The following is a 12,254-nucleotide window of genomic DNA, read 5'->3' as shown; positions in this document are numbered from 1 at the left end:
GTAAGCTTGGATTCAAACTTTCTGAAATAATCAGAAAGAATGTTTAACGCGAATATTGTAAATAATAGGTAGTTCCGCAAAAAACTGAATGAATCAAAAAAGGAATAATAATTTTCTTTTAACCACAAATAAAAACAAAGTTTCAGTTAACATAGTTTCTTTTAATATATCACATACTTAAAATATTAACTAACAACTGAATTACTAATAATTTGAATTCGTCAAAAACTAGTTGAACGAAGGTTAATAAACTACGAAAAAGTAAATAGAAAATGCCAAACTATGCCTCTAAAGAAAAGTATTATGCTTCTTTCACATATGAACGTTAACATAAACGCAAAGTTAATTCTTTTCAAACCATTTTTTTACTTTTCAATCCCTAAGGAAAAGAGGCATTACCGTCAAAACGTAAACAGAAAACCTAAACCTAATAAAAATACGGTAGTAAGTTATAACAATGTGGTTATTAAGATTAGGGTAGGCTATCCTCCAAATCAAGGCAACGGTTAATATGAATTTCAGCTGTGCGCAGGTCGTTACAAGCGAAATGGCACTTAGGACATGGATATGCGCCACGCTGATGCTAAAAATCAAGTAAATTTCCTAGTAATTACATTGCATTATACACTGTTTATAGCGTTTTACTGATACGAACAAAGAAACTTAATGTTTTTGACAAAAACAAGAAAACTTTCTTTCACTCCGTATCATTGAAACGCAATAAACTGTATTGAAATTTCACTCAATAGCGCAATAATTGCAGCTAAACTAAGTATACTTCTTACCAGCACACAGGAACCTTTTTCTTCAGAAAACCAGAGAAATTAAACTTCTACAAAATGTGGTAACACTGTATAATAACTACGTACTACCTCTAGATGTGCCTGACATTGAACTAACTTTAAATGTTGGCAAAAATGCATCAATTCGTCAAGTTTATATAAATGAAGCAAAATAATGATTGTTAGTAACATGTAGAAAAAACAAACGGAAAATTGCCAACGCAGCTTACCTAACCTATATCTGACTACCATGGATCGTGGCATGTGCTGAGATCCAAATGTTCGGTGATCATTCTTTCCGAGCGAAACTGCATATTGCAGAATGGACAGGTATAACGCTGCAGCTCCGGCGACTAATGAGCAGATAAAACAGAGGTAAGGCAAACTCGACGTTTTTGGCATTTTTTCCAGTTTGCACAAACGCAAAACAAACAAGATTTGACCGAAAACTACTGATGCGTGCAACTAGAGATGGAAAATTTATTTGCGGAGAAAATGCCAAGCGAATTTAAGGAAGTTCCTTGGAAGAAGTAGTCTTTACAGCTCCATGGAGTCAAATTTGACAGTTCTGACGTTAAGGAACACTTTTGTACTTGTCTTACATCACCTGACAGGTGTCATAACTGTCGAAACCCGTTGACCAGTAACCTGATGCAATAAGGTTACAAATAGTTGCTTATTTGAAGAATTATACTCCATGGAGCTAAATTTGTCAGTGCCGACGTTATGAACACTTTGATACGTCAATTTAATATGTCACTGTCAAATTTCGCTCCATATAGTTATAAATACAACGTGCAGAGTGATTTATCACAAGCGATAAAACTAAAATGTTGGATTGGTAATAAAATTGTAAATTGTAATAAAATTTAACTCTCTGGGGCTATAAATCCAATCTGTCTTGCAATTTATTAGAGAAATACAACTAATTTGCATAAGTTGCATGTCAGCGCTGAATAAGTTTTGACAGTTGACGTAAGAAAGATATGAAAGTGTCACTTGTCACACAAATGTCAAATTTGGGTCTCTATTGAGATGTAAATACAACCTACAACTGTTTTGCCATTTATAGTGTCATGTCACTGCTGAATGAGTTTTAACAGTTATAACCTGTTACCTGACTATGAGCCACGCTGTAAAGTACCATTAAGCGTCACATTTGTCAAACTTTTGACATTTTATAGTTTCACGACACTGTTTAATAAGTTTTGACAGCTATAAGCGTGTCATTAAACGTCATAGCTAGTTTAGCTCGTTAAAGTGTTGCACGTCTGTCCAACCACACGAATTAAAAGCTTCTTGATTTTTTTTAATGTTGCCAAAATGACAACGTTGATTTGAACTCCTCTTTTCACACTCTTTCCACTCATGCTAAGCTAAATAAGCATAGTTGCCAAATGTCCGCAGTGGATCTCTCAAAACGCAGATTCCCTATTATGTTTCTAGGGTCTAGCACAACAAATAATCATAACTCGGTTATTTATGGTCCTTCAGCGTGCAGTAAACGCCCACTAAGATGTTTTTCAAGCCCTCTATCCCATATTGACAACTAAAAACCTCTCACGGCTGGCCAGAGGCCTCTAAATCATTTTGGTAATCACAGAAACTTCTCGATACTACTGAAAACTTTGCAAGAATTGCTAAAAGCTTCTACATGTGTCCTAAAGAATTTTATGTAATTGCAAAACCTCTCACAACTGGCCAGAGGCCTCTAAATTATTTTGGAAATACCAGAGATCTCTTGATATCACTGAAAATCTTGCAAAAATTGACAGAAGTCTGTAGGAACATTTTTTTAAATGCTAGAGTCCTCACTACTGAAAACCTCGTACAAATTGCCAGAAGTGTCCTAAACCTTCCAATAATTTTGTGAAATTTCCAGGGACTCTTTCAAAAAATGCTTGAAAGTATTTGAAAGAGATGCTACAAGTTTTCAAAACCTTCCAAACTTTTTTTTAATTGCCAGAAGAATTTAGGAAGATTTTCAAAATGCTACAGACCTGTAAATACAACTAAAAACCTCCCAAAAATAGTATTTTTGTTTCTTTTCCGCAAAATCGTCACTTATAAAGATGCAAAGCTGTCAGTCAAATTTCCATTTTTCCAGCTCAAGCACGAGTGTTACCAAATGTAAATGACTTTTTTTCAGTTTACAATTGGATGTCAATTAGGTTATTATAAGAGTTTGTTGAATTGAAAGAATAAAAAAAAAAAAACTTACAGAAGTATGTGAGTTACTGGAACTAGAAGGTGGTGCGCGCGGAGCCGTAGAATTCTGCCCCCTCAGTAACTCGACTTCCTCCTGAAGCTGTTGGTTGCGTCTATGCACCTGCTGCAAATCTTCCGACAATTTATTGGCCCTAGCCTTCTCCTCTTCCTTCGCCTTCTTTTCAGCTTCAAAGTCGGCTCTAAACTGCTCCAACTGTAATAAAAAACAACTGCTTCCCCCGTAATAGCACCGCTAGCGACTTTTACCTGAGCTTTCAAAGCAAATACCTCGTCCGACTCTGAATTTCCTCTAGTTTCCAGCTGTCGGGTGATGCTTTCTACTTCTCTCCTCGCCACTTTCAGTTGTGCATCTGTCACCGCTTTTTTCTGAAGCGCATCGTTCAGTGTCAAATGAGCCTGAACTAACTGTTGACGAACGTAAGTGAGTTCGTCGGGATTTGACGACTGCTGACCTAAAACCTGCTGGGCTTTAGCTTCCAAATTCTTCTGGACCAGTTGAAGTTGTTGTTCCAGTTCGGTGATTCGTTGCTGGGCTCTCCATGTTTCTACTTTTGCCTACAGAAACGATAGATTTACAGTAATTTGCGCGTCAAAGTAAAATATGTTGAATATTCTAAACCATGTAAAAGTCTGATTATACTTGCATGGTCCGATTATACTTTAGTTGCATGTCATAGAAAGTAACTCTATTGCTAACCGAACAATAATATTGCGTAGATACGGATAACCGTATACTACAATAAATTTGTCAGTTGAACGTTTTAGCACAAAACGTGAACGTTTTACAGAATGTAAAGCTACTGTTAATAATTGTCCCAACTGCAGTAAGTTAAAACTAAGTGACCGAAATCACACAGCCCGCAATCCAAATTGTCCAGTATTTAACCAAAGGATTCAACGCCAACAACAGCTTACTAATTAACACATCATTCAATAAGTCCCGGGACTAACCCACAGGTGGCACTACAAATCGCATTTTTATATTTTTCCCTTGAAGTGCCATCTTTCAAACGACAGCTGTCAAATCCTGAGCACATTCCCTCCAATATTTTGCTTGTGAGAATTTTTTAAAATGAACAACTTTTGAGTTTTTTTAAATCATGGAAAAAAGTGATTTTCGAGTGCTGATTAAACACTGTTTCCTGATGGGAAAAAACACCGTCCAAACAGAACAATGGCTTGAAAAATGTTACGGGGACTCTTCTCCATCGAAAACAACGATTTGTAGGTGGTTTGCTGATTTTAAACGCGGTCGTACAGACACAAATGACGCTGAACGGTCTGGACGCCCAAATTGGGCTGTTGTTCCAGAAAACATCAAAAAAATCCACAAAATGATATTGTCTGATCGTAAACTGAAAGTGAGTGAGATAGCAAAGATATCAGAAGGTAGTGTGTTAACAATTTTGCATGAACATTTGGGTATGCGAAAGCTGCTTTCGAAATGGGTGCCGCGAGTGCTCACTATTGACCAAAAACAACAACGAATTGATGATTCAGAGCGCTGTTTGGAGCTGTTTAACCCTAATAAAAAGGATTTTTTGCGTCGATATGTGACCATGGACGAAACCTGGATCCACCACTACACACCTGAATCAAAACGGCAGTCATCTGAGTGGACTGGACCCGGCGAAAGCCGTCCAAAGCGACCAAAAACGCAACAATCGACTGGCAAGGTTATGGCCTCTGTATTCTGGGATACACACGGTATATTGTTCATTGACTATTTGGAAAAGGGAAAAACAATCAACAGCGACTATTATTGTGCATTATTGGAGCGATTGAAGGATGAAATCGCACTAAAACGGCCCCATATGAAAAAGAAAAAGATTCTCTTTCATCAAGACAATGCACCGTGTCACAAGTCCATAAAAACGAAGGTCAAATTCAACGAATTGGGTTTCGAATTGCTTCCCCACCCACCGTATAGTCCAGACCTGGCCCCCAGCGACTACTGGCTGTTTTCAGACCTCATAAAAATGCTCCAGGGAAAGAAATATCAATCAAATGAGGAAGTCATCGCTGAAACTGAAGCGTATTTTGAGGCCAAGGAAAAATCGTTCTATAAACATGGTATAGAAAAGTTGGAAAATCGTTGGAATGATTGTATCACCCTAGAAGAGAACTATATTGATGAATAAAGACGAATTTCATGAAAAATAATTGTTTTTCTTAGTTGGTCCCGGGACTTATTGAATGAAGTGTTAGAAAGATGATTCAAGAAATGCTGTAAACTTATTGCTTGTTACTTTGTATATTTGCTATGTACAGGGTGCTGCATTTTCGATGGTTTTACGGGGTACAGAGAAAACGGTAATAGATAGAAAAAAAGTAGCATACGTGTTCCGATCTCATTTTCTGAGCTGAGATGACTGGCGAAGAGTGGGCTGCGCAAACTTCTTTTGTTTCAAAGATACGGGGGGTTTTTGAAAATTGGTCATTTTGGAACATCCTCTGTATTTCATTTGCTATTAAAGTTATCAAAAAAGGAAAAACTGTTTCCGGTAGAAGTTTTGACGTAGAATCCAATGGCGTAGTCAGTTTTTTTCTATTACGTTTAGTTTCTGACATATGACAGTAAGTTATATTTTTTTAAATGGAACACCCTATATATTTTTAGTTCATTTAATTCTGTTTATTTTTCCCTTTTCAACGGTGTATTACAACATATAAGTTTGTAGAGGTTAATCCTGTTATTTTAAAAAAAGGACCTTTGCTAAGCTAAAAAAAGGCCAATATCTAAAATACCAAACAAAATCGGAAATCATATAAACTAACACATCAGAAAATTAAATATTTTTAATAAATCTTATTAAAAATCTAAGTTACAAACAGTTCTACCGTCACTTTAATAAGAAAAGTGGCTATTTCTATTTTCTACTATTTTTAAGTAGGAAGTTAAAAAAACTGTTTATAAACGACATGTAACATGTTAATATGAATATAGCCAAATTTGGTTTCGACTGTGGGTATTTTTATACATATTATTTAGCACTTTTTTATTAAGGAAACGCTTTTTTTCTAATTACGAAGATTAACGTTTACAAACTTATATATTTTAATACACCGTTGAAATAGTAAAACTCAACAGAATTAAATGACCTAAAAATATATAGGGTGTTCCATTTAAAAAAATATAACTTAGTGTCATATGTCAGAAACTAAACGTAATAGAAAAAAACTGACTACGCCATTGGATTCTACGTCAAAACTTCTACCGGAAACCGGTTTTCCTTTTTTGATAACTTTAATAGCAAATGAAATACAGAGGAGGTTCCAAAATGACCAATTTTCAAAAACCCCCCGTATCTTTGAAACAAAAGAAGTTTGCGCAGCCCACTCTTCGCCAGTCATCTCAGCTCAGAAAATGAGATCGGAACACGTATGCTACTTTTTTTCTATCTATTACCGTTTTCTCTGTACCCCGTAAAACCATCGAAAATGCAGCACCCTGTACATTAATAATTGTCTTTAACCAACCTACCCTATAATTGGATGTATTTCTGTGGGGTTTGTAATCAAATAAATAAATAAATCTTACCTGCTCTTCGCGCTCCATCATCAATTGCAAATCACTTTGAGTCTTACATTCGGCTTGCAACAATTGCTGGTTCATTTCGTCCACTCTAGTGTTCAAATCCACTATTTGCGAATTCCTAGCGTCAAGTTCGGCAACCATCCTATCTCGTTCGGATAGCGCAATTTTAAGATCACTCTCAAGTTTGGCGATATCGTCACTAGTACATAAAGTTCTAGCTAAGTGTGTTCTCAATGATTTGATTTCGTCACACATACGATCGTTCGACATTTCGGAAGTGAACAGTTTTTCCTTTAACAACTTATTTGAACTCTATTAAGCAAAATTACTAACCAATTTGTTATGGTACTTACTTTTAATTCTTCAACTCCAACGCTTTCCTCAGTGCGATTTTGTTCCTGCAATTCTTTGATTTGTCTGTAGCAATTTTCCAATTCCTTGTCATAACGCGCGACCTTTTCTAACAGCATTGTGTTGTTCATAGTCAGTGAAGCTAACTCTTCCTTTTTCTTCTCTTCTGCCTCTCGCAATTGCAAAATTGTTGTTTGCGCTTGTAGTAGAGAATCTTCAAGCATCTTCGTGGCCGTTTCTTTTGGATTACTTAAGGTCAGCTGTGCTACTAATCCTTCCAAGTCTTTAATCTTGTTATTAGCCACGTCCATTTCATTATTAGGTGTGTTTATTATATCATTTTCTGCTTCCAGAAAAGCAACTTTGGCTTTCAAAGCGGCTTTTTCCTTTTTCAGCTGAAATGCATTTAATTAACATAAAACCTTTGTAAATCAAATATGTGTAGTTACAGTGTCAATATGAATTTTTGCTTCCAACAGTTTTTTCCTGTGCATTTCGTGCACTTCCCTGGATTCTTCCTGCCAGACAGCAATTTTCTGTTTCTGGTTTTCCATGGTTTTGCTGTCCTGTATAATGGTATCTGTTGAAAATTTAATTGAAATATTTAAACAAAATTATACACGAGTTTGAACCTTTCAAACGTTTGTTATGCATTATTAATTGAGCCACTTTGAATTCAATCTCTTGAGAACAAAAGTCACTCCTTGAGAACTTGACAGTACCCATATCATCTAACTGTAAGAGAAAACATTGGAATAAGCAATAAGCACAACCAAACCGTCTAAAATACGAGGTGCATTCCATTTCAGTTGATCCACTAAGTAAAACTTAGATTTTGCTGAAAATGTGAGATAGATTTTGAGATATGGCCGAGGAACAGTCTTATAAATCACCCGGTACATTTACCCACTCTTTGTTGTAGAAATTAGTCATCCTAGCCTGGATTTAAGTTGTAAATTACACAGGGTGTCCCATTTGAATTTCGTGACTTTTGGAACTTTAAACGCAGTGAATTCCAACAAACAATTTCTTCACGCAGCTAAAGCAAACTTTGACTTCAAACATCTCGAAAAGGGACACTTTTTCTATAGCACTTTTTGGGCCACTGTGTAGTCCTGAGTGTGCGCAAGCTATTTATCTAAAAGTGTACAGAGTGTCCCATTTGAACTTCGTAACTTTTGGAACGTTGAACGCAGTGAAGTCACACAAGCAATTTCTTCTCGCAGCTAAAGCCAAATTTTGCTTGATTACTGTCGTTCATTAAGTATCAGTATCATCATTTTTTCTCTTGTTTCATAACATATTGTTTAGTGGTTCAGGAAAACTGAAAATTTGGCAATTATCTCATTACTCTTGGATTGGGGTTTCCAAATCCAAAATCTTTCTACTTTCGCAAAATTAGCACTTTTTTCAGATGCCTCTTAAATATTACAAAACAACCGTAAAAACATTAATTAAGTCCGTAGATTTTGCGTAATCTACGGACGCGATAAATGCGATATTGGCCTAAATACGGATTTTCATGAATTTGTTCCGACTTTCCTGGAAAAGCAACATTTTGGCAACGCCGCACTATGTTTAAAGGGGTGTTTTGAAATTAACGAGTTCGCGTGAGGTTTTGTCGAACAAAAATTCACGGTTTTGTTCTCCAAGCTTTTAATTTTTTAATCATGCGATATTTCAAAAATAAAACTGCAATTTTGGACATTTTGTTGTGTCAAAATTGCACTAAAAACAAAAGATCGTCAAGACTGTTTTTTTTTGCATTCTCTCATCTGTAGCATTTTGTTGTAATAAAAAATGTATCCAAAGAACTGGTAAAACTAATACAGAAACCAAAGATAAGAAAATCGAACAAAATTATCTGTTTGGCAACGCCGAAATAGTCGAAAAAGCCAAATTGACCAAATTTACTGTTTAAATTTATCTTTTTTTCCATTAAAAATCTTTTCTAAACACTTTTGAGACACACTCTGCTTTGTTCCTTAATAAACTGATGGTAATTTGAAAAGTTTCATCCACAGGACATTAAGGTTAATAGACAGTCCAGATTCTTGATATACCAAACAATTCTTACCTAAAACTGTAGCTTTCTAATTCTAATAGAGGGCGCTCTGTTGAACTTGCGAACATTACCGAAACTTTTAAATATTAATTAAGTAGAATGTAAGGAAAACCAAATTTAAAGACAATGATAGACCAACTGAAATGGAACAGGCTGGTATACTTACACTATCCACTGAAAGATAAGATTGCGTCATCACACTTGATGGTTCACCATTCCCATTTTGAAAACCATTTGTAACTCGCTCAGTATTAGCCTCTGAGTCAGTTTCGTCTGGCGTTGACACCCTCGGAGACGGTAAAACATATCTGAGGTGAGAATTTCGCAGTTCTTCCTCTATTAGCTGTTTGTTCGCTGACAGAATGCTGACATCTGCACCAACGTTACATTCAAATTCAAGTTACCTTGTTAGAAGTGAAGCTTACTTTGTGAAACTTCATTGTCATCATCAGACAGATTATCCAACTCTGCTGCAGACTTAATGATCACAAATGATTGTTCTTCAGGACTATTCGGCGAGGGGACAATATCCCTCAAGCTAGGCACTGGTAAAGGCTCTGAAGGAAGGTAGAATTGAGGTGTTAACCCATTGACATCCATGTTGTTGGGTTTTTGATTTCTGCAACAAATTTATATTTATGTATTTAGCTTTACCAAAGTCGAAATAGGCAAAAAACACTCCTTAAGTTTTTAAGCTGTTCTGCACTGTTCTGGCAGCATCTCATACATTCTGGAAGGTTTCGAAAACTTCTAGAACCATTACAGATGATTTTGTGTGTGTTTTTTCATGGAATTTGCTAGTTTAAGAATGCCATAGATATAATTGAGGTTCAGAACACCGCGCGCAAGTTGCAATATCAAGTCAAAATACTTGTAAAATATCAATCTGAAAGCTTCTGAGAAACTCTTAAAGCTTTTAAGCGATTCTGCACTGTTCTGGAAGTTTCTGGGATTCTGCCATTTCCTCACTCTGATAATAGCAAAATGTTTGATAATTTAGAGTGATGAAGGTCATAATGGAAGCTTAATCAAAATTTCCAATGTGTGTACTATAATAAAAGGAATCCATTAAAAGAAAATATAAGAAAAAAAACCTTATCACAATTAGTAATCATAATAGTTTGTCCCCTTTCATAACTTGACTAACTACAGAAACTTGTTGCAGTGAAAAATATGGAATTCATATACATAATTAAATATTATCAACTAAACATTATGTACTTGTATAAACGTTTTTAAGATTGTAAACCAGTTACACAAACAAATCAACTATAAAAACATGAGAAAAGTAACAAGTTTTTACATACCTTTACAAAACAATAACTCACAAACTTTTAAAACATGAGAATATTAACTAACCATAGAAACAATTCATACTAAGTACTAATAATGATGTGTTTCAAAATTTAAGTTTGATAATGATAAGGAAATATGGTTATTTAAAGATGAGTCATTTGAAGTTTAAACAATTAATCTGGCAAGTAATTATCAATATAACTATTACGACGTCAATTTATCTGGTCTAGATAGACAATTTACTAAACTTATGGAAAGTATAAATAATATGGTATAAAAGAAACAGCATAGAAATTAGCATACTCTAGTCATAAACCATTTTTGATTTGGAATTGCATTTAACAGTCAATGATAAAGATAAGTATAGTAAGATAAGTATTTGACATTTTAGTACATTTAGTACAAGAATCAAATAAATGTATCAATTTTCTTGCATGGTTGTTTTGTTTTACATCTAATCAAACTTTTATATCAAGGCTGTCAATTTAAAACAGTTTTGCCAACTATAGTTAACTTGTAAATTTGTATTGTTGTTTACACTTCAGAAATTAAATATACTTGTATTGTAATTTAAAAGTGTATGCATAATTCCTGATTTGGTGTTCTAAGTTTCAAGTTTCAAGTGATATTTGTCTGTGACTTTTATGTTTGTAATTAGTAAAAATGTTTAGAGTTACTTCTTCTGTGTTGGTGATCGAATCAGAACCAGCCAAATGAGATGGTGGGTCAGAAAAGGGTCAGGAGATTTGATGTTTTGATGAACAAAGGGTAGTTCAGTGAAAAACGTGTGCAAATTAAGTTCCTCAAACTTATTTGAATCAAATGCCCATAAGAACAATACATTTAGAACATAACCCTCTAAAAAATAAGCTGTATCACCATATTGCTAGAATTTAATTTTGGTCTATTAATTAATTAAACCTAAAAAGAAAACCCTACTACACATGTAATGGATTTCATATTAACCAAATATGCTATTAAAACCTTGGAATACTCACTTTAAAGTATAAAGCTGAGTTTTAGAGTCAATGAACTACACAAGCAATGATAATAAAATGATGCATGCCAAACTAGAATTGTGAGTATTTAGAATGTATAAACAGCTGTTGGGGAACCACCTACTCACCTGAAACAGCGCTGCCAACTGTATAATTTGAAATCTCTCTCTTGATACAAAAATAGGTGTGTTATTAAATATCAATTGTCAGTGTGTGTACCAGAAGATGTTTAAATAAAGTAAAATCAACTGCAGGTTATTATGAAAAATGGTGTGATTGAAAACAATCATGAATTATTGATAATTGTGTTGTTGTGAGGTATTATGCTAGTTCTCATTCTAGATAACAGTAATTATTACTGTTATCTTGTTGGGTTAAACTCTCACATAAAAACTTTAGACTGTACTGAAATCCTTATTTTCTATCATTCTAATAAGTTGGTTGGTCATGTTCTTGATGAACAATAACTAATCTTCTTTACTAAAAGTATATTATTGCTTTCTCATCTTAGCAGTATTGGAAGCCCAGTTAATAAAAAATGGGCATAGCTGCAGCTTATCTTTGCATTACAATTTGAGCATTACCAAAATTGGAACTGTTCTATGAGCTAATTTTTCATTTTGAAGAACACAGGAGCACCAAAACATAAAATAAAGATAAACTTGGAGTAAAACTCATCATACACTAGCTAGAACCTTCATACTTCAATTACAACTAAATACTCTTGTTGTAAACACCTATTTGATAATGTAAGACTAATATTCAAAGCTAATAAAATGTGTACTTACCACAGAATTAAGGACAGAGATGAATTATCTAAATGGAAATAGGGGATTCACGAATTTTATAGGTCTTTAACAAAATAACAAAACAAAGAGAAACCAAAAGAAAATAAACTCAGGAACATCAGGTACACTGTCAACAGTGTCAGTTTAAACAGTCAAAACATTACTAATGGGTTTCGTTCATGCCTGATCACATGACCTTTACAAACA

The 12,254-nt window shown here is 34.6% G+C and overlaps 1 protein-coding gene across 5 annotated transcripts; it reads right to left on the bottom strand.

Annotated features, from left to right (window-relative positions):
• Positions 1–140: 140 nt before the first annotated feature.
• Positions 141–12,183, bottom strand: LOC145729741 (optineurin-like). Of its 5 annotated transcripts, XM_081980637.1 has the most exons (11): positions 12,048–12,183; positions 9,391–9,584; positions 9,132–9,337; positions 7,533–7,635; positions 7,350–7,480; positions 6,903–7,295; positions 6,553–6,849; positions 3,258–3,566; positions 3,004–3,204; positions 1,013–1,135; positions 141–583 (listed from the first exon to the last, which is right to left on the bottom strand). In XM_081980637.1, the coding sequence occupies exons 2-10, from the start codon at positions 9,563–9,565 to the stop codon at positions 1,028–1,030; spliced, it is 1,923 nt and encodes a 640-aa protein (XP_081836763.1). In that variant the 5' UTR covers positions 9,566–9,584; positions 12,048–12,183; the 3' UTR covers positions 141–583; positions 1,013–1,027. The 5 variants fall into 5 exon arrangements, with proteins under 5 accessions (XP_081836763.1, XP_081836758.1, XP_081836760.1 ...); XM_081980632.1 differs by lacking the exon at positions 1,013–1,135; XM_081980634.1 differs by lacking the exons at positions 1,013–1,135; positions 12,048–12,183 and adding an exon at positions 11,388–11,536.
• Positions 12,184–12,254: the final 71 nt, after the last annotated feature.

The sequence above is a fragment of the Ips typographus genome, linkage group LG5, assembly GCF_016097725.1.
Source record: "Ips typographus isolate SLU linkage group LG5, UJ_Ityp_2.0, whole genome shotgun sequence".
NCBI lineage: Eukaryota > Metazoa > Arthropoda > Insecta > Coleoptera > Curculionidae > Ips > Ips typographus.
Note: the sequence above shows the minus strand (reverse complement) of the source record. Positions and strands in the feature narration are given on the sequence as shown.